The following is a 25,740-nucleotide window of genomic DNA, read 5'->3' on the forward strand; positions in this document are numbered from 1 at the left end:
TTCAAATGTTGATATAGAATGCCACTTGATGTGGTATAATAGATTGGATGTTACTGTGTCTATTTCGGGTTATCCTATGTTAGAGCCGACATTGTACTTCGAATCCGGACTTCTGGCCTCAAGATAGAGATCAGATAAATACACTAACTAGCCTTGACATCTAGAGAACAAAAAGTATCCTGAATATGAGTGAGATATGAGATATAACTTAGAATATAACACTGTAAACGCCATTCCAAAGCCCATAAAATAATCCCATACCACTAACCCGGGGGGAATAATTGCGCCTGCCCTTCTCATGCTAACGCCATTGAAATACCCGCAAAAATCATTAAAAAGGAATAATGTCAGAAAACAGATCCCGTCAGGTTACGGACAGCCTTGCACCACACGCCATTGCCAAGTTGTATATCACTATCCTTCTGACCGAGGCCCTTCCCGAGAATGTTTTGGAGTTCCTTGTCTGGTAGACCAGACTTGTTGCCCGTTCCAAACCCGTAGACTTTAGTCGCTAGGACGTCAATGTCAAAGTTCATAGAGCCAATACTAGCATCGGGCTGGTCAACACGGGTACGGACGGTGAAGTCCACGTCGATTCTCTTGGTGCTGTTGTTCTTTGGGATGGCACTCGTGCGGCCGGGAGTGGAGGCGGTTCCATTGCCTAGGAGTGTGCAGCGTGCACGCAAGGAGAGGGAGCCATCGGTTGGCTTGGAGAGTGTTAGGCGGGTTACGCCGCAGAATTCGAGCATGCGTGCTTCGTTCTCTAGTCCCACTGTGCGGTCCCATGCGCTTGAGATGAAGAATAAAAGTTGCTTGGGGGTGATGATTGATTGTTGGATGGTGGATAGATGGCGTTGAAGCGACTGGAGAACCAAAGACGCGATAGGGGAAATTTTTGCGCTCTTTTGAGGGGTCAGTTCCAGTGGGAGGTTCTTCTTCTCATCTTGGGTGTTTGGCTTGGAGATGAATGCTCCAGGAGAGAACTCGAGTTGGAGCTGCTCACGGTAGGCCATTTTCAATACTGGGCCTGTCTGCTCTTCCGATGGGGTGGTTACGGAGACGATTGACCAGCCGGTTTGACGTTCAATCCTTTGAACGGAAGCTATTTGACCAGTCAGTCGGGCTGTGAGCCAGGGTATCAATGTTGAAAGACTTACCCTTAAGTTCATTTATCTCCCGGGCACTCCAGCCACGGCACTCCTCTTTCACGCGCTCTGCCTCCTGAATCTGAGCCAGGAACTCATCTCGTAATTCAGATCCAGCTTCAATGATAGTGGTCTTCTCCTGGACCTCAGCTTGCAGCTCCTCAAGTTGGCGCTTCTTGGCTGCAATTTCAATGTCCACCTCGGACAGCTTGCTGCGCGTGCTGCGGAGCTCGTCTTGGTCACAATTCTCCACTTCATCTACCAACTCTTGCAAGTTGGTCGCCTCCTTTTCGAGGGCAGCATGCTTCTCTAGCAAAGGCGGCACATTGCTGTTGAGCAGCTCCTCTCGTTGGGTTAACATGTCATCGTCTGCTTTCATTTCCTCAACGTGTCGATTGAGGCCCTCTTTCAGACCCTCGAGCAGCTTCATTCGCCATTCGTACCACGTAGCCTTGCTTAGAAGACGAGCATGGGTCTTGACATTTCGGAATTGATTATCCATTATCACACGGATGTCTGGAGGGGCAGTCACATACTCCCGGAAGAGAGCTGGGTTTTCCGCATATGTCTCAGCCTCAATGGAGCGAATTACTTGTCGACCTTCGGAGATATAAGACTTCAATTCTCGACATGACTAGAACATAGTAAGTATGAGGGCAGGAGTATGTGGATAATTACTTACGTGCTGGTACAGTTCAAGCATAGGCACTGTACAGAACCCAGCTGCCACACAATCATCAAATGTTACTGAGCGTGGTCTGGGCAGGTTGTCTCCAGATGCCCGGGTCAGCTTCTTCGTAGCACTGCTAGGTGCAGTCGTGTGCCGTCTCTTTGTCGTAGTAAGCTCCATGAAGTGGATGTTAGTCATGTTCAAGAAATCTTGAAGCTGGATAGGCTCCGTTTCAGGCTCCTCAACAGGAACATCCTCTTCTTCAGGCTGCTGAGCGTCAGAATCAATATGGAGGTTATCAATTCCTTGCTTAAGAGGAGTAGTCGATGTCTTGGAGACGCTGCGTGGTTCCTGGGAAGGCGTAGTGCTGTCCTTCAAAGGAGATGAGCTAACGGCTCTGCGAACGGGTGATTGCTGAACACTGCCCTCCCTAGCTGATGGTGCTGGCAACTTGATGCCTTTGACTGGACTGACATTGTGGCCGCGCAGTCGCTTGGGTGAGTTCTCATCTTCATCTTCATCCAAGTCCAGCTCGGCAGGACGTTTGCCTAAGATTCCGCGGGCAGCGCCCACGTGAAGACTCTTACGGCTGCCAATCTTTACCTTCTTTGGAGTCAGGCTTTCGATCATGTCCTTCAGGCTTGAGGTCACATCTCGACCCTCGGAAGGAGGCATCGGGAGATGGCCGTCTTCTCTAAGCTCCTCCTCCTCTCGATCACGTTCTTCCTCTGCTTGCATTTGCAGTGGATCCTCGAAGCGAACTCCAGATCGGGCCTGCTCTTGTGGAACGAATTGAGGTGTACTGTCTCCCAATGACTGGCGCTTGTCGAGTATGGCGGCGACGCGCGGTGATCCAAGACCTTCTTTGTCAATTCCGAGTCCGGAGGAACGGCGAGCCTCGCGGGGCTGCAATTTGAAGAGTGGGGTTGACTCTCCTGTCGCCGCATTATGTTCAAAGAGGCTTTGGCGCAAAGACTTGCGCTTATCTGCGGATCGCTGAAGCTCAGGCTGGAAAAGCTTCTTCGGCGAGGCACTTCTAAATGTCACGGCGCTGGATGGAGGGGTCTTGCTTGGGGTGCTAGGCTTGGTCTGGGGGGTGGATTGTTTAGGGGGAGTTGAGGGTTTATTGGCAGGGGATGTTTGATGAGTGGCAGACCGTGGGGTAGTAGATGCAGCAGAACTGCGTCGTGAAGGTCTAGCCCTAACACTTGCCAGACTAGGGCTTCCACTCTCAGATGCAACGGCCGCAACTTGATAGCGGAGAGGTGATTTGGCTGGAGACTTGGTAGGAGATTGGCGAACACTTTCCTGGAAAGGAGAACTGTTCAACTGTCCGGAGTCGGTCTCAAGCTCCATCATGAGCTTTGCATAGACTTTATCGTTGGCTTGCTGTCCTGATTGCAGGATGCCACCAATGGCACCAGTCATTTCCATGTCCATGTCATCCTCCGATTCGTTGTCTTGGTCATCGTTCATACGATCAGACTTGGGAGTCAATGAAGGCTCGTTTCCGAGGATTTTTCCAACTCCCGAGGTGAGCTCCATGGTCATTCCTTCATCGTCATCAACCTCAGAGATCCTCGAAGACATATCCTCCGGCATGATGCCCCCAACGACATTGGTCATTTCCATTGTTTGATCATCATAGTTGGACTCCTCTGCCGTAGACTTGCGACGAGTGTTTTGGCGACGGGCAAGGGGTTTTCCAAGGATGCGTCCCAATGCGTTCGTCACGTCCATGCTCATTTCCTCATCTTCGTCGATATGATCATCGGATTCGGGTGAGGTTCTGCTGGCAGCGGTCTTCGATGGATCCATGTTTTCTTGATCGTGTCGTGCGCTGATATCTTCCCAGTCGAAACTTTGTCTCTGGCCCTTTTTAATCCAGGGTTGGAAAGCACCTGTGATCTCTTGATCCACAATTTCCATGGACACTTCTCCGGTCTCGTCAACTGCCTCGGTCCCTGCTTCTTTGGCTGCTTGGCGCAGTGCTTCGTTGAGTCTGGCACTGGAGCTGGAGCTGGAAGTTGCATCTGACTGGGCGGTCATACCCGAGCGAGCTGTCATATCATCCATGCTCATTGCAGTGCTCTCGCCATCGAATCCATCATCTGATCCTAATGACTCGCCATCGTCCTCATCTTCACCTGCCATACTTTGTGCTCCAGTATCGTCGCTCCCGACTGAGCTTCCACTGAAAGGACTAGAAGAGAGATCGTGGTTTGCGTTAGATAATTTGCCACCTCTGATTTGGTCTAGGTCCTCTGTGCGAAGAGGGGAGAATCCAAATTCAGACTCTGGTGAAGACGGAGAGTCTCGGGCGGGAGAGGGTGCAGGTTGGTTCAGGGTGTTAGTGGCGGCAGAGGCACGTCTGGTTGAGTTCGCAGCAGAGGATGAAGTTGAGTCGTCGGGGATTTCCACCACATTCCAGGTATGCAAGGTCGCTTCAGGAGCAAACGATACTCGCCGGTTTGCTGTATAGATCTTTGTTAGCACACTTCTCCCATGAAGTGCAACAAACACGAACCCATCGATTTACGCCGTGCTTCCCGCTTTTCCAAAATATTCTGTCGTTCACGATCTTTGCGCTCTTTCTCGTCGCGTTCCTTGGTGGCGGCCATCTCTTCACGGATAGCAGAGGTCGCATTGAATGTGTCAAATGGGTTTGATGTGTCGTCGTTATCCGCTGCCAGAGGGCCTGGTGTTGTTTCAAAGTCGATCAACAGTCCTTCTTTCCCCTGGCGGTCGCCGTCCATTGCGCCATCCTGACTTGGTTGCTGATTGCGGGCTGGGGTGCGCCGACGTGTCTCCTCGAATGATGGGATGTTCCGAACTGGTGAGACAGGTACTGTAGGCTTGAGAATTGATTTGAGGGGGATAGAAGCCGTGGACTATACGATCCAGTCAGATATTAAGTACTATGTGCATTGAGAGGCTTCAAAGCTACCTGTCGACGATTGCCGTTGGAATTCTTCAAGGCATCAAGTCCACCGGGTCCCAAACTCTTGCTTCGGGACTTCTTATCCTTTGGTGCGGACCGTGTACTGCCTGCAAATGGCTGCGCTGCGCCAAACTCGGCCGTCGCATTCTCTTTGTCCAGAGACGTCATCTTAGACCGCGGAACATGAGCGATGGACTGGCGAGATCGCGGTCGCGGTCGCGTGGCCGCGGAGTCGGCTCGAGTAGACATAGTTGGCGATGCAGGACTCGACACCAGAGATCAACTGCGCATGGTCGGAGATACGTATCCAACGTCAACATTCAGATGCTATCATGATTGCCCCGAGCGCGTTGCTCCGCAATCACGTGATGTAAACAAAGGCGCAAAGCCCTAACCCGAAGTGCGCTAGGCCCAATCAGGACTAGTGGCGCACACTACGAATTACCAAAGAATCCGCGGGTCAACGAATCTTCCTCATCTTCGACAGCCGCCAACCCGACCTTTTTTCCCCTCGACACCGCTTCCTCGTCGAGACAACACCGCAACAATGGCCACCGAGTTGACCGTCCAGTCCGAGCGCGCTTTCCAGAAGCAGCCTCACATCTTCCTCAACGCTAAGAGCAAGGCCTCCAGCAAGAAGTCCACCTCCGGTCGCCGCTGGTACAAGGATGTCGGTCTCGGTTTCCGTACCCCCAAGACCGCCATTGAGGGCTCCTACATCGGTATGCACGACTTGAATTCGAAACTGCCAGAATCTACGCATGGAAGGGTCTTTTCAAGATGGGAGATGACGAATTAATGATCGCACGGAACATGGAGATATATGGTTGAGGAAAAGTTCAGGAACATTTGCAATCTCTGTTTGCGTGCGAAACTCCAGTCAACATTCGCATCTTGAAAAGACCTGGATATGCCATCGATCTGCAATCTCGAAATATCAAATCGAAAACAAATCTAACATTTGAATAGACAAGAAGTGCCCCTTCGTCGGCCAGATCTCCATCCGTGGCCGTATCCTGACCGGCAAGGTAATTTTATCTCACTTCTCGGCACACGATATAGTCGCTAACCATTCTCCAGGTCGTCTCCACCAAGATGCACCGTACCATCGTCATCCGCCGTGAATACCTTCACTACGTCCCCAAGTACAACCGTTACGAGAAGCGCCACAAGAACCTGTCTGCTCACGTCTCCCCCGCTTTCCGTGTTGAGGAGGGTGACTGGGTTACCGTCGGCCAGTGCCGTCCTCTGTCCAAGACCGTACGTCAAATTTTTCTTCCGTTATCGCCACCTCCAGCAATGTGTGCGAAACTGCAATGCGGTTCTATCATCACGCCTGGAATATGACGATGTACTCTTTCTTTCCGAATTGATAACTGACTCGATTTTTGCAGGTCCGCTTCAACGTGTTGAAGGTGTTGCCCCGCACTGGCAAGGCTGTCAAGTCTTTCGCCAAGTTCTAAGTGTTGGATAATTGGGTTCTCGAAGACATAACGGCGAAGGAAGCGGTATGATTTGGATACAGGAAATCCTCGGGTGGGGATTGGGATAGTTTACGAGTTTCCATGTCCCAGATACCTCGCTGAAGAATGAGTGTATCCACGCAAAAAGCAAAAATATTTCTTCAATCTTCTTGCGATGGAAACTGTACAACAGCTCTGGTCAAAAAAAAAGACTGACCATATATGTCAATCTTGACAGAGTCTATCTCAATGCGCATTCTGGGTTATTCCCACTCTTCTAAGCTACTACGGTTGCTCAGTATGTGTCTTCTAGTCACGTAGATCTGACGGGAATTTTCAACTCGTCTTAAGTTTTGTTTCCATCTCCTTACGGTGGTTTGCTGGCCTGTCCAGTCATGCCCTTTCGTCTTTTCAGTTTTACTTGAAAGAAATGGCTTCTGTATGCCATTCAGATAATACCATTTCCATTAATGACAAAAACTATCTAATCGTACACACCAACTTCAGTCTCATCTTCATTCTCTCCGGGTTCTGCTCTCGGTTTTCTCATGGGGTTCAGAGAAGCGTTTCTGACTCGTCCAAGCAAAGGGCAAGCATCACCGGAATCGAACACGGTTCAAGATTTTCATTTCTGGGCAATCGTCTTCCGAAGGCCATTCTTGATCGAGCGCATTCTGGGCACTGGGGTCGTCCTCCTCGTTACTGACAACGCCATTCATATCCATGTCTGTGTCTCTGTCGTGGAGATCGACAAAGAAGCTATGCACAACGGGATGATCAGCGTTGTGATCCTGGGGCCTCCCAGTCTGCGTGGCTTCTGGTATAGATTCAGCTTCCCAGGCTAATGCCATATGGTCTTCAATTAACCTGTCACTCTCGTAAGTAACAGACATACTGTCAATCGTTTCGGCCAAAAAGGTCTCCTCTGTTGTGTCACTCCGCTCTTCCATGGAGACAGAGTGTGTTTCAGAGGCATCATTGGCTTTCCCATCAGATTCAGATTGCCCCTCTGTATCTTGTTCTTCCTCCAGGGGTATCCAATCCTTGTCTGGGGTGGTTGACCCCCGGTAGAAGAATGGGCCTCGGGGAGACTTCTGGGAAGTTTCTGGCATTGGTCGCAGACTAGAGCAGACCTTTTGAAATTCCTCATATTCCAGGGGCTCCCAGTCTTCCTCGTCCAGTTCGATTGATTTGCTCTTCTTTGACCCCTTCTTGGGTGTTGCCTGTGGAGTTGGCATCACCCATTCACTCTCGGAGTCAGATACCTCTTCTTGTGAAACAGGATTTTGAGACATAACGCCCTCTAGGAACTCTCTCTTTTCTGCAGCATATTTCCAACCCCAGCAGTGGGCAAATTTCGGTGCCAAATCTGCCCAATGGGCTGGGGGAATTCGTAGAAGGAGAAGAAGTTTCCGAAGTGTAAGACCGCACTTGAAGGACGACCTTCCCTTGTGTCTGATAGCTAGAATATCACGCAAGTCTTGATTGCAACGTCTGAAACTTCGGATCAGAAGAGGTTGTAATAGCCGATTGATATCCCGATGGAGCTGTGCAATCAACTCCACTGAGTTAATGTCCAGCGTCTCAACAATTGCTTGAGCCGGAATGTGTCCCCAGACCTCATACTCCGCGTAACCTCTCCAGCAACCAGTGAACGTCCGAGTTTTAACAGCGAGAGGACCGGCGTCGAAGATTTTAGATGGTATCTTCGAACTTTCAATAATCGACACCATAGCGCCCTTTTGGTTGACCAAAGCACGGTGAAATGGTGCTAGAGGAAAAGCGAATGTTGAAATAAATGGCGTGGCAACCTCTTGTTTTGTTACATGGCCACGAAAGAAGGCCAAAAATTCGGTGTCTGTGATATCTTCTGGGTTGAAAGTCGGCCTGTTGCAGAAAAGGCCAGCAACAAACTCGTGCTTCGAGTTTACTCCTTGCGAGTCAATGTTCCACCAACGGTAAAGTAGTGGCGGGGGTTTGTCGATGCTGAGGCCCCTCGTCCGTTTTTGATCAGGGCATTCGAGGCTTTGATCGCGGTCTTGAAGTTCACCAATTGGGAGCGGATGGGGGCTTTCCGAATTTTCAAAAAGACCGCGGCATTGAGGATCATCAGCTAGGACTTGAGAGGGTTTTTTGGGACCTGAATCAACACAATCAATCGTTTCGGTGGTGCAGTTGGTCTTCGGCTGTCCATGATACTCATAGAACTTTAGGCCGCTGGATCCGAGTTCACCTTCCTTCTCATGCCAGGCAAAAGAAATTTTATTATTGACATTTGCTGACTCGTTATTCGGATCGCTGTTGACAGTAATGTGCTGGTTATCGTCTGGTTTTGCTTCGTGTAGCTCTTCAAGATTAGGGGGAGACAGATTCATCAATGTCTGGGGCACATTTTGCTGACAGGAATATGGTCAGCAACAGTTAATATATTCATTCCCGTTGACTTGCCGATTCCAGAAGCACAGAGGCATGAAAATCCGTCTCCCATGCTGCCTGCGGCCTTGAGGATCTCCAACGGGATGTACCAATATCCTGTGTCCTTTCCTGGAGACGTAGTCGGAGGATCTCAGCCGCAGCTTTGATTTCGTGTATGATACCACTCCATTCAGCATTCATTTTGAACTCCGTGGCTATGTGCACATGATACCAAACAGGATCGCCACTATTCTGCATCCAGCTCCACTGGGTGTGGAGAGTTGCATAAGGGACGAATCCACGGATTCCACGCTCTTGGAGATGCCCTCGGAATAAGTAGGAGAATATCTCCATAACCTGTTTCTTGTCACAGACGAAAAATCGGTAGAGGCAGCACAGCACTTGACGCATGCGAACCTCCCATCGCAGGGTTGGACGGCGAGGCCCTTGTGGTGCCTCCATTTTTGGATGAGTAGAAGCTGTGGAGAAATTGTTAGATGGCTTTCGAATCACACGAAAAGATCTCAAGATGAAAGATGCACCCTATTTCCTAGCAGTTGTCTCTGGATGAACGTCGGAGAAGTGAGAACAAGAGGAAGGGCAAGAGCAGAGGCCGGAGGGACAGGTAACTGGTTAGAGGAAGGATCTCGAGTCAGATAGGATATTCAAGTAATAAACAACATCACTTGCCACTGGTAACCAGGAACAGAAGCTTCCGTTGAAGATGAGAAAGTGTACTTGCCGGAGTGATGACTGGTGAGTGTCTTCGTGTTTCTCGGATATGACGTCTGGGGGAATCAACAGATGAGGATGAGAGAATCGAGGAGAAAAGAAAGCAAAGGCGGAGACCTCAAGAGCTCTTGAAGGTATGAGACATCGAGAGATGAATGAGGGGGGAGGATGGGGAGAAAGAGAAAGTTAGTCTTCGGATGAGGTGGGAAGACAATTTATATTTCAGAAGTGAAGGTGTGGCTAGAGAAGTTAGAGGGTTCGACTCCGCCATGTTTCTCAATTGATCGAATCAGCTTTAGGAGTGGCAGGCTGGTTGTGGCCTGGTAGGGCTGTTGAGATATCAACTGAGTACTCTCGAAGCACAAATCCAGGCATTATTGCTGTCCATATGTACCTCCATCCGGATTTCAAAACTACCAAGTAAAAGCATCCCTCGGTCAGAGTCACAGGAGAGAAGTGAGAGCCCAGTGAGATCAAGTCTCTGGTAGAGACCAAGCCCATTTCGGGTATTCGTCTTGGTTTTTTATATCTGATGTTGTCGTGATCATCTTATCAATGTATATCCATTGCTATATGACCTACGGCACTGTCTTCGGCAATTATCTGGTACATTGCTGTTGGAAAGAGAATATGGAGGTGGACTTGACCTAAAACGGTTGTATAAATATATAACTGAAGAATATAGAATCTCAAATCTCAAAGATGGCAGGCGTTGGCATCTGTCATGTCTAGATCAAACAAAAAGACAGTAGAGCCCACACATTGTTGTGTGTGTTTATTCCAGGTCGTGTGTAGATGTATCTGATATCAAAGTCAAACTGCCGATGTTGATCCTCGTGCTGATTTGCACTAGTCCCAATTGGGCGACAGGAACATGGACACTCCGCCCCCCCAGGAACTCCCTCCTCACCCTGGAATTGTCGCCTATCCTGATTCCTTTGTTTCTCAACTCATATTCACCCTGTCATCCTCCATACTCGCCAATTCCCGAACCGGCCGTTCCGACTCCCCCTCTCACCTCTTCTCTCCCAGAATCCCAATTACCCCCGAGCTCCCAGAATGGCTCAATGAGCCACGTCATGAGCGAGGTAGGTAATGAAATAGGAAATATCTGGGCACAACGAGGGCATTGATAACCGAAGCGGGATCTTCGGTCTCTTCCCTGTCGTTTGACAAACTGCACTTCCCTTCATCCCCGGGTTGGGCACCGATTCGCGACTTTTCTAGGCAGCATGGCCGGAGGCTTTGAGAAGTCAGTCAAAGGGGCCACGAAGCTCAAGGTGAGTCGAATTATTTATCCTGTTTGTATTTGCGCGCGACAGTTACTAATTTATCGTGTCAATAGCTCGCGGCTCCCAAATCCAAATACATTGAACAGATCCTTGTGGCAACTCATACCGGTGAGGCAGGTGTCGCAGAAGTATTCCGAACACTCCAGCTGCGACTTCGAGACTCAGCATGGACCATTGTGTTCAAAGCGCTTATCGTTCTTCATCTTATGATCCGAGAAGGTCAACAGGATGCTGCGTTGGGATACCTGTCTGATAACCCGAGGAAGATCGCGCCCAGCAATTTCTCGGAAGGTAAGCTGACCGGTTTGACTTACGAGAATACTGGTTCTGACAATATTGCCAGCCCAATCGCAGGGACATAATATTCGACGTTATGCCGAATATCTAATTACACGCGCGAAGGCATTTGACGCCTCGAAAACCGATCATGTACGAAGCGGACCGGGAAAGCTGAAAAGAACTGGCGTGGAGAAAGGTCTTTTGAGAGAGACGGAGATTGTACAGAAGCAGATCCGCGCGCTATTGCGGTGTGACGTGGGTGATACCGAGCCTTGTTATTGCGCAGTGACTGACCGATTGTACAGCTGTTGACAGATGAACCCGAGAACGAGATCAGTTTGACGGCTTTCCGCCTCCTTACACTGGATCTACTTACCCTGTACTCGGTCATGAACGAGGGGACCATTAATGTCTTGGGTAAGACCTCTCTCTACCTTCCACAAGTGATTATTGAATCTAACCCAATACAGAACATTACTTTGAGATGTCACGACCAGACAGTCTACGCGCCTTGGAAATTTACAAGACGTTCACAAAACAAACGGAGGAAGTTGTGCAATTCCTAGGAGTTGCAAGACATTTCCAATCTGCCACCCGTCTGGAAATCCCCAAGCTCAAGCATGCCTCTACGGACCTCACTCGACTTCTCGAGGATGATCTCAACGACCCTGATTTCGATGTTCGCCGACGGGAGTACTTGGCCAAGAAGGGCGTTCCTATCCCACCATCCATGAGCGCGAGTAATGATGCCCCGAAGCCCGTACCAAGCGCACCGACGCCAACCCAAGCCAGGCAACCTGAACAAGCCAAGCCAGCGCCGGTGGATTTGATTGACTTCTTTGATTCAATTGAACAGAACCAACAGCCAATGGGCCAGCCGACTGGCCAGCCCAATATGCAGTACCAGCAGACAGGGTTCCAACAACAGCAACCATTCTATCCTCAGCAGACTGGTTTCCAACAGCAGCAGCCTCAGATGTCTGGATACAGCCAGCAACAGCCTCAACAGCCTCAACAGCCTCAACAATCCCAGGCGACCGGTTTTGGCCAGCCAGCCCAATACGGAGCCCTTTACCAGGCACAAGGTGCCAATAATCCCTTTGGCCAGCAGCAACAACAACAACAACAGCCACAACAGCAGCCGCTTCAGGCTATGCCAACGGGTGCTGGATTCGGTGGATACACAGCGCAGCCACAACAATATGGATACCAGTCACAGTTGGCTCCCATCCCTCAGGAGGGTGTTGCTTCGTTCCAACAGCAACAGCAACAGCAACAGCAATCTCCTCAGCCTTTGCAGCCTCAGACTACCGGTACCAATCCGTTCCGTCAGTCAATGATGCTGAATGCTTCCACGGGCGCTCAACCAGTTGCTCGTCCTCTAAGCCGACAGAACACAAATCCATTCGCTCGGCGGTTATCAACGGCCAACCAGCAATATAACACCTCGGAGCCATTCCAGAATGCGCAATCCCAGCAAGCGCCACCGCTCCCACAAGCGCAGCCCATTCAACCCCAGCGAACCGGAACCAATCCATTTGCTCGCAATTCTCCCGCCCCACCAAGCATGCCTCCGGCCGCACCTCTGCAGCCGAATCCCACTGGTAGCACAAATCCCTTTCGACAGAGTCAGTTCATCAACCAGCAAACCGGACAAGGCTGGCAAGCCAGTGGACAAAGTGGCACGATGGGCGGACTAGAACAGATGGAGACGATGCCGATCTTTCCGCGACCCGGCATGACCTAACTGGAATACTAGATCTATTTTTCCTTAACTATCTTATTCGCTGCATCTCATCTTCCATTCTCTTTCTCCACTTGTAGCTCGGAGTATGCACAATGTAGTTAGTCTCTGTGGAGCTACCACCGGAGTATAGCCGGATAATCCGACTTGGTTAACCCCAGCTTTGTACATATCTACATGTAAACATGAATGTATTCTGAAACATGCCATTGTCATCTCACATTCTTCAGCTTCTCGGCAGTCCAGCGGCAGTGTAAATGCCCGCACCAATCGTTCAAGTAGTGCTTACGGGCTGAAAAGCCTTTTCGTCAGTGATCTTGGGGCCAAAAGGAAGATCATTCTATAATTAGATACTTCAATGTAGAAAAGGTATTAGACTTCTACCATACCAATATACCAAGACACCAAGATACTGCATGTAGGAGAATACCTAAGATAGACCAATTGGGGCATTGTACATACCAGTGAATATACGTAAAAAAGCGCCACCAAAAGTACCAAACCCAGTGGATAAAGCCAAGAAACCCAGTGGATCACCAGCTCACTCGATTCCCCTCAATAGCTTGTCTGGAACTAAGCTGCGAAGCCGTCGGAGGGCCCCCCCAAGCCCCCAAAGGTACTCCTTCAGGGCTACAAAGGATGTGACTCGGGCGCAACCTCGCATCCCACTAACACTTTAGCGGGAACGGTGATTCGCCTGGGGATTGATAATTGAAGAATCCAATTTCCTCTTTCCTCCATAACTACCCCAGTCCCCCGGGGCTCTTGGGAGCTCATTTCTTTCCTCCTCAGAAATGGAAGAAAAGTTCCAGAACTTACCGGTGCTGTCTCGGTGGCCGAGTGATGCCCATGCCCCTCCGGACGCTCCCGTCGATCCCATCCCGCCCTACCATGAAGTCCCTCCAGTGCCAGTTCCAGCTCCAATTCCAGCTCCAAATGCCGCCCCAGCTCAAGCCTACGCGCCAGCTCCAACACAACCTCCAGCACAACCTCCAGCTCCAGTTCCAGCACAACCCCCCAAAGCAACCCGCAATGCCCCCGCCAAGGTCCGCAAACCCCGCAAGGCAAACACAAACGCCTCAGGGAAGTCAACCCTATTCTGGGTCAACAGCGATCCCCAGACAGCAGCAGAAGGCACAAAAGAAGAAACGCTCAAGAGCATCCGGTCACATGTGATGTCCGAGCATAACCGCAAAAAGCGCATGGAAAGCACGAAGCAATACAATAAAGATAAATGGAGGCAGACGCCATACCAGACACCCGCTGGCGCGCTTGCCTCGGCCGGACCTGGCTCTGGCTCTGGAGTTAGGGTTGGAGTTGGACCTGCGCGCGCATCGATCAGTTCTTCCGCTAGTCTTTCTGGGAGTCATATCTCTGACGAGACGGAGCTGGAGCAGGTTGGCAGGAGTAATGCGCTTGTTGCGTCGTCTGCTGGTTATCCTGTAGTCTCGGGGTCGTCGGCGTCGTGGGATGGAGGGTATGGCGGGGCGGCTGCTTATCCGTCTATATGGTCGCGAGTTGGGCAGGGTGCTAATGATCCGTTTAATACTGGACATACGCAATTGACAGATCGGATGATGAGGCATTTGAGGGTTTGTAGGTTGTTCCTTTTCTTCTCTTGGGTTGGGTTGGATGGAGTATACTGACTCGGATATAGTCTTATGGGATCTCACGCAAGAAGCGCATCCATTGCAGATGCGGTATAAGCCTAAGCTGCAGGCGCATTGGGCGTCTCTGATCCAGCGGGATCCGGCTATTCTCCATGCGACGATCTGTATGGCGACGTCTAATGATGCTATGCGTGCTGGCGAGTTGCCTATTCGAGACCCGAATCAGAAGAGGAGCCAGTTGGTTATTGATACCTTCCACCATCGGGGTGAGACGATTCGATTGGTTAACGAGGGCTTATCCGACCCTGTCAAGGCATCTAGTGATGTTCTGATTGCTGCCGTTTCAACCCTGTTGACGATTGAAGTGAGTGTCTCCGAGATGGGGTGGTGAATATCAGACTCATCATGATTAGATCGCATCGGGGAACCCTGATTATCTCAAAATCCATCTAGCAGGACTGCGACAGATGATCGCACTGCGAAAGAACTTTGACGATGTCCCCTCGGACGTCCGGTTCCAAATCTCATGGTGAATCCACAAGCACTCCATACCACCAACACATCTAACAGCAACAGGACCGACATCCGCGTCGCCTGCATGGCCCACGCCAAACCAATCTTCCCCTTCGTGCGGTACACCCGCCCAGCCCATTTCTCCCTAATTCCCCCAAACGACGACGTAGCCCTCCTAGCAACGCGCCTCTTCCCACTTCTCAAAATCCCTGGCATATTCGGCGAAGCCATGCCGCAGATAACATACGACCTCCTAGAACTATCCTGGTACGCAGAATGGATAAAAGGAAAAACAGGCTACAAAGAATTCAACGAAGAAACCGAAGACTACTTCAACACAGAAGTCCTCTACGTGGAATACATGCTCCACACAGACCGCTACACACCAACGGGCCAAGTAAAAGGCGACAACTCAATCGAGGGCTGCACCCGTCTCGCCTGCCTCCTCTTCCACAACAGCGCCATCTGGAGCTTCTACCCCATGGTCGCGCAACTCCTGCCCAAACCAATTCTCGCGCTGCGCGCTGCTCTCGCTGCTACCATCCCCATGGGATTGTTTGCACTTTGTCGGGATCTGCTTATCTGGCAGCTTTTCATGGGTGCCGTCTGCAGTGCGACTTTACCTGCCGAGCGGGTCTTTTTCGTTTCGGAGTTGGCTGCTGCGGTGCGGTTGCAGGGGATTTCGACGTGGCAGGAGGCTAGGGCGCTCTTGTTGGGCTTTTTCTATGTCGATCGTGTGCATTTGTCTATGCTGAGGCAGGTTTGGGATGAGGTTTTGGTCCAGGGTCAGGTGGAGCCGGCTTGAGTTACTCGACTTGGAATGGAATACATCATACAGTCCGTGTGCCAATCTCTGGACGTTGGTACTTATAATCCCGTGTCCTATTGTGATATAGATATATATCTATATCTATATTTGTCTATAGCACATGGCATAGCCTAAGCAAATAACGAAAACATTCCATACCGCAGTATGGATAACTGGACAGAAGAAGAGCAACACTACAGATTACTATACATGCACACCAATGCCCTAGAAATACCAGCCAAGCCCCAGACCCCGAATATACCTCACCTTCCCGATTCAACCCGGGCAACCCGGCAGATGTAAACCTGACAGGTTCTGTCAGTCCACCCTGACAGGCTCGGCATCCCGATGACCGAACAATCACCGTCTCTGAACAGTCCTCTAGCTCTCTTTACTGGTTTAATAGGATGCCGAGACAAAACCGAGTTCCACCCGGTGGAGTATCGGTCTTTGCTCGGTAATTGTCTGATATGAGGACTACAGTGTCCAGAGTACAGTGAAGACTTTTCTATAGTATTGTATTTAGCAATGGACAATTTTTCGAGAGGGATGAACAATACTTGCTATATTCTATATCTATGATATAAACAACACCAAAAAAACAGGAACAGTTGCAACATGGGGATGTATCAATAATCCATGACATCAAACATCAGCCAAGTCCCAGCCGAGAAAATACCGAACAAAGACTCGGCTTCTCCACCTTCCCCCTGGGCACGGAAAGCCGAATATATTAGACGGCCTGGCTCCTGAGACTTGGAAAATTATTGGGGTTTGGGGATATATACTCCGTACTGTGTATAAATTTTGTCTTGCCCCCTTCCCCCTATACTGATGTCTCTTGGCTTTTGGCTTTTAACCTTGTCTTTATCCTTATGCTGACTGACTACTACTGCTTTGCTTGGCTTTGTTGAAGCTATGGATTCTGACTATGGCTGATAGCACGGTTAACTGTCTAACGGCAGTCTCAAGGTTACAGCTCACAGTTTATACAAGGATATCCTTGGTTTTGTTCATGGTGGTCGATTGCTGACAGTATAACTTTGCAGATGCAAGGCTCATCCAGCTCTTTGCATTGACTTACCCTGCTGTTTACAACCCGCAACAGGTACCAGTCACAGTCACGAGCGGCCAGGGACCCTTCGATGCCGACTGCAAGTCGCGTCAACACCTACCTACACAACACATGACCTCGGAACAAGGTAAGACCCTACCTTACCCAGTTCAAACCTCGAGACAACACTACACGAAGACAGACGAAGAACATATCGACACGTTGTCATAAAACATGGAATTAATTACAGAGTTAAAACTCGCAGGTAAGGAGACTAAATACAGCAAGGAAAAAAAAGCCGGAGTCCAAGCCAAGCCTATACAAAAACAGTACGCTCGCACGAGGAACCACCGACCAAACAATTAACCAGTCACATCGCTACAAAGAGCCAACGCGACCAGACACTTTTGCAACTGCCGCCGAGGAAGAGACATTCCGTATTGATCATCTCAAGCCAAGAAGGCAAACAGTCACAAAGTCACAAGACGAAAAGCACGAAGCCCCGACCGGACGAACATGCGACTGAACCAATCATCAAGCAACGAGCGAACGCGTCGATAACCGACCATTCACATATCCAATCGAGTCAAAAGGGAACCAAGATATTCGCCTGTGACGGGTACATACAGCGCTGGGTATCAGAAACATTACAAGTGCCAAAAGACCTAGATGGCAGCGACACCTCTCCACTCCCACATTCCGATCGCGACATAATCTAAGCAATCTCGCGCTCAGACTTGGTGCGACGGGTACGGCCAGTAGCCGACCAGGGGAAGTGGGCAACGGGGATGATGAAGAAGCTGTTACTGGTATCGGCGATACCGGCGAGGGCGTTGTACCAGGCGGCAAAGGCAGCCAGGAGACCGAAGAGACCGCCTGCTTTCTGGACGGGGGTGTTGACGCCTCCGGAAGAATCGGTCTGCAGGTAGGAGATACCGAGGAGGAGGAAGGTCAGGTCCAGGAAGAAGAAGAGCAGGAAGAAGGCGACGGTTGATTTGAGGGTGCAGAAGAGCATGATGGTTGTGAAGATGAACCAGCCCTATATCGTTGGTTAGCATTGACTCCAATGATGCGTGAAGTGTGGGGCGACGTACCATCAGGAACAGACCCATGGAGTTATAGAAGTTGGAGGGATCGCTGGAGGTTGCACCGAGCTCTTCTTCGATCTCGAACCCACCGGGGGTCAAGACGATAGCAAAGGCCAACCAGAAACCACCGTAAGAGGAGAGGGCAGTAGCACCGAAGGTGTTGCCAACGGCCATTTCCCTGGTACAAATCAGCATTCAGTTCTCTGCATCTTCATTGGGTAACGATACATACCACATGCCAGCAAGCAACTGAACAAGACCACCATATCCGAAGGCAAGACCAACAACGATGTTGGGCTTGCTAATGTCCCTAGCACCGATGTTGATACAGCTCAGCACGAAAGTAGTCAAGGCGAAAGCGCAGAGGCCCAGAGGAGCAGGGTTACCGAACTTGCGACCCTCAACCGACTTGTACAGACCAGGCTGGAACTCTCCACCAAAAGCCGGGAGGGAAGCCTCGGCGGTGTTAACGTGAGCCAGAGGTCCGTATCCGAAGCGGGCGGCGGCGCGAGCCACCTGGTGCTCCTCGGCGGACATCTGAGGCTGTATAGGAGCGCCCGAGCCGTTCTGGGTCTGGGGAGCGCCACCGAGGTCCTTATCCAGACCGGGGTTGTTTGATGCTTCAGTCGCAGACATGATGCAAGATATAAGATCTGATTATGTTCGTTAAAAGGGAAGATCGTAAAAAGGAAGACCAGCTAGCTGGACGTAAAAAGCACCGCCAATTGATAACACAGTTATTATTGGGGTCAAGGGGAAAGGATTCAACTCTTGAACAGCACTGCTGGTTTGAGATGAAGAACAAAGTTGGAGTTGGAGAAATGGATGACACGGAAGCTAATATAGCCAGAGAGAAGGGACGAACGGAACGATGTGGAACCAGAGAACTTACTTCTTTTTTTTTAAATATTATTTTATTTTATTGATTTGTTGAAGCAGTGATGTGCATCCGCGAGGTTAATGAAAAAGTGGAAACTGAACGGAGCTAGGGGACAAGTGCCACTTTATGTATACGAGTAGACCGGGGGGAGTTTCACGAGACTACTCTAGACTCTGCCGTGGACTCGAGACATCAGCCATGCCAGCAACTGCCAGCAGAGGTATGCAGGGGACGGCACGGAAGAATGGATGAAAGGAAATACCAAGTCGACTGGGGAAAGGGCGGGGATCCGGGGAATCCATATTCTACGGTATAGCTCGTTCATACACCTCCCTTTCCATTGAACATTATTAATTATTCTGGATTGGGTCGTGGCAGTGTTCCAATGGTCTTCCAGTTATAATTTCCCGGCTACTTTTCTCTTTGCCTCCGGTCAGCCGCGTCTAATCAGTGGGTCAAGGGTCTCAAGCCCATGCATAATAGCCTGCATGGAAATTACTCTCGGAGTACTCGAACGAAAATCGTGATCGTCTTCCACGAACCTCCCCTAGCCCGAGAAGCAAAGGGCACCTGCTTAGCAACTCGCATATGCAGCTCTGTGGAGAGAGAGAGAGAGAGAGAGAGAGAAACTGACGATCCATACTCACCCTCCCAAGCTTCGGGGGCAAATCCCGGCATAACCGGGTCAACTGCGTCACGACCTCGGTCCAAGACTTCCATTTCTCCAGAAACCAAACAATGACTTGGACCAAATACCTGAATATCATACCACAAAGCTGTTAGCTGTTTTCGGGCGGGATTACGCACCAATGAATTCATCAAGCCATAAGCCCCCCCCAACACCTGTCCCTACCCGTCCCATACACATTAGAACAGGGATGGACGTGATTCGCTGTCTGTCTATGCATGTTTCCCCATTTTTTCTCTCTCTTCCCTACTGTATTCGGGCGTGGGTACGACCATCGTGGGTCGGGTCTAGTCTGTTTAAGGTCTCCTTTTGCCCCTTTTTTGAGCCCGGCGCGGATATCTCTATGTTGACTTAACGTTGACACGGACAATCCTCATCTAACTCCGGGTTTGAGTATGTTGCTGGACGTTTCGGAAAGACGGGATATGGTAGACTGAGTTTAGATTACCGATCGCTATTCCAGCCCACACTGTATCATGGTTCCATGTTTATTCTAGGATGATCCTGTTCCGCCGTTGAGAGTCGATCGGCCACGCCGTGCGTGATTTTTCATATTCATTTGATACCATCTTTCTTTTTCCAAGCTAGACCTGCAAGGTCAAGCTTCATCTCCACATAGTGGTTCGATGGAGTGACAAACGTGAGAGAAGTGGAACCTGTCGACGTCTCACTGTGCTCCATTGAGCTCCCGTTGACTTCGGATTCGGCCCGCGTCAGAGATTTCCCCGTTCAGCTTCGGACGGATACTGTCTCGGGTTAACTGGAATGTCGTGGCCTACAGTTCCCCTGTCTACGGTGAGAAACTCTGCTCCATCCAGGGGGGTTGGGGGCCAGGAGAAACACGGGAGGATCACTCCGACACTAATGCATCTCGGTCATTATGCAAGATCCCCCTGTGCAGGCTATCGTCTGTTCTGCAGACGTAGGTAACAGGGTAGTATAGGTAGCTCCACTTGCCTCGTACACCCTCTCTTTCACCGAGGCGAGGGCATTGTGGACTGGTGAAATCTCTGGCATGCCGCTAGTCACTAGTGGTGGTTGCTCCCCTTATACATTGATTTGTGGCGTGCCAAGAACAATAAACAACCACCACAAAGGCTTGAGATTGGCTTTAGCCCTGCCCGTGAAAATGGTGTGGACTTTTGACTTTAGGCTGATATTCGCTGGTGAGACATACACACCGTTGCGAGGGCCTGGCCACGTTGATGTTACCGCATAATAAGTACAAAGAACATTTGAGCCGATGACTGTACTCTGTACAGAGTACACTAGAACTGAACTGAACTGAACTGAACTGAATTGAGTGTTCACCGCTTAAGCGCAAAACTCAGCTCTATCAAAAGTGGCACTATTGGCAGTTCGCGAACTCAAAAAAAGCAAGAATCAACACTGTTGACCGCCATGTCAAAGCACAGATCAAGCGTTGTCCTAGTAGCCACATGGCGTATCCAAACTCGAGTTCCCAACTCTACTTCACTACCCATGCTCAAAACAGCAATGCGGGGAGAGCTCTCTCAGCCTTGGGAGTAGCGTCATGCATCGTCATGCGACAGTCGATCCTGCACACGCAAACCTGGGAAGGTTCAACCATTCAACATCCCATGAACATCCCAGTTTCCCCACAGTTGCTCATCTGATCGTTCTTGCATATCCAACCACAATATAGCAATCTGAGATCCCGTTCCAGCGGCGTCAATTACCCCAAGACAAGGTCTTGGAAACGAAAGAATTGGATTGGAACCCGTGGTTCACACTGGACCCGTCCCATCGTGTTGTATAGCCGAAAATTGTTCAATTCGGCTCGGCGGAGCGGAAGGCCTTCGGATCGAATTGAACGCCCAGTTACGATGCCCAGATGCCCAGGAACCAACGCCCAGGAATGGGCCCCGTACTCTCTGCCAAGTCGGACAAACCCCAACGCCACGTGAGGATCTCATGATGTGAGATGGAGATTGTGGGGATACACATGGCTACTGGGGACTTGACTGTACTTTGGCCGAAAGTTGTCCGAATAATGTTCCGATTTAGATCCATGCAACTCGCCTATTCGAGTCATGTTTGTTTTTGGGGATAAGCTACATGTACATGAATGGAGTATGTGCGGAGTGCGGATCGGTTGGAGGTCTCAAAAAGAGGTTCATGCCTATGATGTTGTATCGAAGGGTATCGAAGAGCGGTCAACTACCTTGATGGCTGAGCCACTTTTCCGAGGTATTTCTGGTTCTCTTCATTTTTCATCCAGCTTATCTGATCGACTATAGTATCTACTTGCTCACTGCCGACTGTCCTCGGACCCCAAGTCTTCACCTGGCAACCCCAACACCTTATCAAGTCCCAACACTTCCCCAAGACCTCCCACCCAACTCATTGACCAACTCACTCACCAGCTCACTGAACAGCTCACTAATCAACTCACTAAATATTCTACCAGCTCAATTCAGCTAATTACTTCCTATCGCCAGCATCAGAATAGACCCCAACTGCCGACCCTTCCGCGTGCGGGGTCTACAACTCCAAGACACTTATCTCAGCGATCACCTTCCTTTTAAAGCCTACTGTGCAAAAGGCGAGCCTGTCAAAATGCCCATGGCAGTTATCTAAGCTGCGCGCGGCGCAATCCGCTAGTAGCGATGTGACAGTTGCGCTGGATTCCCGACATTCCCTCGCCAGCCAGCCAACCACCGCGACAGTCTCGCGTCGAGATTCGATATTTGTTATCAATCGGCGGCTTAGACCGCGGATTCTCCGCACAATGCACTGCTTTGTCCCTGCCGATGCGCTTCTTCAGGAAGGTAGGAGCGGTGTTATCTCGCTGGAGGTACTGGTTTGGCTTTTGGTCCCTGCTTTTGGTCTGAGGGTTAGAGGGGGTACTGTGTGCTTGGATTGACTGTCAGTCGAGAGAGAGGAGAGGAGATAAGATGTTGGGTATATTTATATCAATTCATTTCTGTCTAGTTGCAGTTGGCATCTACAGTCCCAATATCAAAGTGATTGAAATCTATAGCAAACAAAGCCCATCTCGTCCCAGCCCAATACCATCCCAACCACATCTACCAGAACAATGAATCCAGAACCTGGGAAACAACCAATACCAACAGACATGGACCTAGAAACCAAAAACAACCTAATATCAACCGGTAATGCCGACGCAGCCCTCGACTTCCTCCGTTCAGAAGATTCAGCGGAAATATCAGAAGTCGATGAGAAAGCACTCGTGCGCAAAATCGATTGGATGATCATGCCGTTGATGTGGGCGGCTTATAATCTGCAGTATTTGGATAAGGTGCTCAGTAGGTGTCCCGGTTCCTAGTTCCCATGTTGATGTCTGGCCTCTTACGACGGGATGTATGGATGTATGTCGTACCTAACCCCTCGGCTTTTCTCTCTCTTACAGTCAACTATGCGTCAGTCATGGGCTTGCTCAGTGATACCAATATGCATACTGATCAATTCTCGAATCTGACGCTTGCGTTCTATGTGACGTACTTATTTTTCGAGTTGCCTACTGGGTTTTTGATGCAGCGGTTGCCGACTGCTAAGTATTTGGGGTTGAACGGTGAGTTTGGCTCAGGGTCCACGTGTGATATGTGATACGTGTTTACTGACTCGTGGATAGTTGCATTATGGGGCCTCATGACGACTTTGAACTGCACTGCGAAGAATTTCCCTGGGTTGATGGTTCTCCGGGTTCTACTTGGTTGCTTTGAGAGTGCCATTGCACCAGCGTGAGTCCTACAGTATCCCGTCCTCCTCCAGACCCATTCTCACAATACTCCAGATTGATCCTCATCACGTCGATGTGGTACAAACGAGACGGTAAAACACCCCCATCACTCCATACACAAGACCCAGCTAACAAACCACAGAACAACCCAAAAGAATGGGAATCTGGTACCTGGGCACCGGAACCGCCTCCATAATGGGCGCACTAGTAGCCTACGGCCTCCTCTTCTACACCTCAAACGCCTTCAAACCATGGCAAATTATGTTCCTAATCTTCGGCCTAATAACCATAGCCGTGGGAATAAGCATAACAATCTTCCTCCCAGACAACCCAATGACATCGCGCCTAGGTCACAGCGAAAAACTCCTGGCAATCGAACGGCTCCGTGAAAACCAAACCGGAATCGAAAACAAACACTTCAAGCGCAGCCAGTTTGTTGAGATCTTCGCTGATCCGCAGACATATCTTATTGCTATTATCGTCACTGCGATGGACGTACCCAATGCAGCGATGAGTTCGTTTACTTCGCTTATTATCAAGAATTTCGGATATACGACCAAACAGACGGAATTGCTGAATCTTCCTAACGGCGCCGTGAGCATTGTGAGTATTTTGGCTGTATCCTGGGCGGCGGGTCGCTATAACCAGCGCTGTTTGTGTGTTGTTGCTTCTCTTTCTGCTGGGTTGCTTGGAGGGTGTTTACTTGCTTTTGCGCCGCGGTCGAATCAGTCTGCGCAGCTGGCTGGTAATTATTTGACGCAGTGTACTGGGTCTGCGTTGCCGATTATGTATTCGCTTGCGGGGGCTAATGTGGCCGGCCATACGAAAAAGGTTTCTATGAATGCTGTTTTGTTAATGGCGTTTTGTTTGGGGAATATTCTGGGGCCGCTTACTTTCCGCACTGAGGATGAGCCGGATTATGTGCCGGCTAAGATTGCTATTGTTGCTACGCTTGCCGTTGCTATTGTGTTCACTTTGGGGCTTCGGGGGTATTATGTTTGGGAGAATTCTCGGAGGGAGAAGGCTGGCGAGGGAAGGGGTGAGGTTGAGTTTTGGGATTTGACGGATCGTGAGAATACGGGGTTTAGGGTGAGTGTGTATTGGATTGGTTGGGTTCAGATTATGCTAACTGTTGTCTAGTATGCGCTCTAAGTTTGCGCCCAGAGCCGTGGAGTCATATGCAGTCCATATATGCCATTATATGCAGTTTCTAGTCTTGTTATATACATCAAGTTCTATATCGCTAATCAATCAGGCCTGAACTCCGACGGTCTTCTTGAACTCCTCACTGAACTCATAGTCAATGTATCCCTTAGGATCCTTGGGAACATAAAAGTTCGTCCGATCATGAGGCACAAACGAAATGCCCTCCTTAATCCGGAACGCCAGATCAGGGTTGGTAATAAAAGGCCGACCAAAGCCAATAATAACATCATGATCCTTATACTTGGCATCAACAGCCTGAGCCGCCGAATCAGCCTTATACCCACCGGCAACAATGACCGGCGAAGCATCAGCATAAGCCTCGATAAAGAAATCCAACTGATCCGTCGACTCAACATCAGCATTACCAGCAATCCGCGACTCAACAACATGAACATAAGCAAGCTTCAACGCAGCCATCTGCGTAGCAAGATACTCAAATTGCGGCTTCGGATCCTCCATGCGCATGCCCTGGAACGTACTCCAAGGACTAAACCGAATACCAGTCCGGTCCGCACCAACAGCATCAACCACCGCCTTGGTAACCTCAACAGCAAAGCGTCCCCTAGCCTCAACACTGCCTCCATACCCATCACTCCGCACATTACAAGTATCCTGATTGAACTGATCAATCAGATACCCATTAGCAGCATGAATCTCAACACCATCAAATCCAGCGGCAACAGCATTCTTCGCAGCCTGAGCATAATCCCCAACCCAGCCGCCGATCTCAGCCTCCTCAAGCGCGCGAGGCGTAGGAGACCCCTCAGCGGCCGGCGTGGCACTGCTAGAAACGAGTTCGAAGTCACCTTCGGATTTTAGGACTTCTGGGTTGGCGACACGGCCGAGCGCCCACAGTTGCACGTAGATGTGGCTACCCTTGGCGTGCACTGCGTCGGTAATTTCTTTCCAGGCTGCGATTTGGGCGTCGTTGTAGATTCCAGGGACGTTGGGGTATCCGCCGGCCCGGGGGCTGATGAAAGTTGCCTCTGTGATCAGGAGGGTTCCTGGGACCGAGGCGCGTTGTGCGTAGTATTCCTTCATGAATGGGAGGGGGATGTGGTTGTCGTCGGCGCGGAAGCGCGTCATTGGCGCCATGGCGATGCGGTTTGAGAGCTCGACGCGGCCGACGCGGATGGGGGTGAGGAGTTTGGTCATTTTGATTGGACTTAGGGGTTGTGTGATTATGTATAGGTGAGAAATTGAGTGATTTGGACTTGGGCGCTGAGGGAAAAGAGCATAGGGGCTTTTATATACAATTTCTATTTCTGTGGAGTTCCCGCACGTAGATTATCAAGCATCGGATTTACAAGCAGAGTTGTTTCAGTTGTGGCGGCAAAAACTGGATATCAAGTGCCCGAAACCTGCAATTGACACTTCTGATTTGCTACTGGGCGACTTCGGCATAATTAATAATACTTAATCATCTACCGAGTGGGCCTCGGGATTGGAGACTCGGGATCCCAGCTTATTCTCTCATATTCGATACAA

The 25,740-nt window shown here is 50.1% G+C and overlaps 8 protein-coding genes across 8 annotated transcripts; 4 read left to right on the forward strand and 4 right to left on the reverse strand.

Annotated features, from left to right (window-relative positions):
* Positions 1–347: 347 nt before the first annotated feature.
* On the reverse strand, positions 348–5,005 carry N7508_009191 (kinetochore-microtubule binding complex subunit SPC105; the record flags this gene model as incomplete). The annotated part of the gene is made up of 5 exons (XM_058467254.1): positions 348–1,102; positions 1,158–1,779; positions 1,828–4,289; positions 4,343–4,706; positions 4,763–5,005. The coding sequence occupies 5 exons, from the start codon at positions 5,003–5,005 to the stop codon at positions 348–350; spliced, it is 4,446 nt and encodes a 1,481-aa protein (XP_058315100.1).
* Positions 5,006–5,165: 160 nt separating this feature from the next.
* Positions 5,166–6,437, forward strand: N7508_009192 (40S ribosomal uS17 domain-containing protein; the record flags this gene model as incomplete). Its single annotated transcript, XM_058467255.1, has 4 exons — positions 5,166–5,478; positions 5,726–5,784; positions 5,837–6,016; positions 6,151–6,437. Coding segments are annotated over 4 exons (621 nt in total), but the record flags the coding sequence as incomplete, so codon positions are not given.
* A 378-nt stretch (positions 6,438–6,815) lies between these two features.
* On the reverse strand, positions 6,816–9,096 carry N7508_009193 (uncharacterized protein; the record flags this gene model as incomplete). The annotated part of the gene is made up of 2 exons (XM_058467256.1): positions 6,816–8,566; positions 8,745–9,096. The coding sequence occupies 2 exons, from the start codon at positions 9,094–9,096 to the stop codon at positions 6,816–6,818; spliced, it is 2,103 nt and encodes a 700-aa protein (XP_058315102.1).
* Positions 9,097–10,598: 1,502 nt separating this feature from the next.
* Positions 10,599–12,684, forward strand: N7508_009194 (ENTH domain protein; the record flags this gene model as incomplete). Its single annotated transcript, XM_058467257.1, has 5 exons — positions 10,599–10,646; positions 10,712–10,949; positions 11,002–11,192; positions 11,243–11,354; positions 11,408–12,684. 5 exons carry the CDS (start codon positions 10,599–10,601, stop codon positions 12,682–12,684), a joined length of 1,866 nt encoding a protein of 621 aa, XP_058315103.1.
* Positions 12,685–13,475: 791 nt separating this feature from the next.
* Positions 13,476–15,609, forward strand: N7508_009195 (uncharacterized protein; the record flags this gene model as incomplete). Its single annotated transcript, XM_058467258.1, has 4 exons — positions 13,476–14,277; positions 14,339–14,655; positions 14,705–14,820; positions 14,868–15,609. The coding sequence occupies 4 exons, from the start codon at positions 13,476–13,478 to the stop codon at positions 15,607–15,609; spliced, it is 1,977 nt and encodes a 658-aa protein (XP_058315104.1).
* Positions 15,610–17,381: 1,772 nt separating this feature from the next.
* Positions 17,382–18,390, reverse strand: N7508_009196 (acetate uptake transporter family protein; the record flags this gene model as incomplete). Its single annotated transcript, XM_058467259.1, has 3 exons — positions 17,382–17,705; positions 17,761–17,932; positions 17,987–18,390. 3 exons carry the CDS (start codon positions 18,388–18,390, stop codon positions 17,382–17,384), a joined length of 900 nt encoding a protein of 299 aa, XP_058315105.1.
* A 3,936-nt stretch (positions 18,391–22,326) lies between these two features.
* N7508_009197 (putative MFS transporter) lies at positions 22,327–24,186 on the forward strand (the record flags this gene model as incomplete). The annotated part of the gene is made up of 5 exons (XM_058467260.1): positions 22,327–22,612; positions 22,717–22,878; positions 22,939–23,047; positions 23,101–23,138; positions 23,189–24,186. Coding segments are annotated over 5 exons (1,593 nt in total), but the record flags the coding sequence as incomplete, so codon positions are not given.
* Positions 24,187–24,297: 111 nt separating this feature from the next.
* N7508_009198 (alkene reductase) lies at positions 24,298–25,407 on the reverse strand (the record flags this gene model as incomplete). The annotated part of the gene is made up of 1 exon (XM_058467261.1): positions 24,298–25,407. One exon carries the CDS (start codon positions 25,405–25,407, stop codon positions 24,298–24,300), a length of 1,110 nt encoding a protein of 369 aa, XP_058315107.1.
* Positions 25,408–25,740: the final 333 nt, after the last annotated feature.

Source organism: Penicillium antarcticum (assembly GCF_028974205.1).
Source record: "Penicillium antarcticum strain IBT 31339 chromosome Unknown utg000009l_segment0_segment0, whole genome shotgun sequence".
Classification (NCBI taxonomy): Eukaryota; Fungi; Ascomycota; class Eurotiomycetes; order Eurotiales; family Aspergillaceae; genus Penicillium; species Penicillium antarcticum.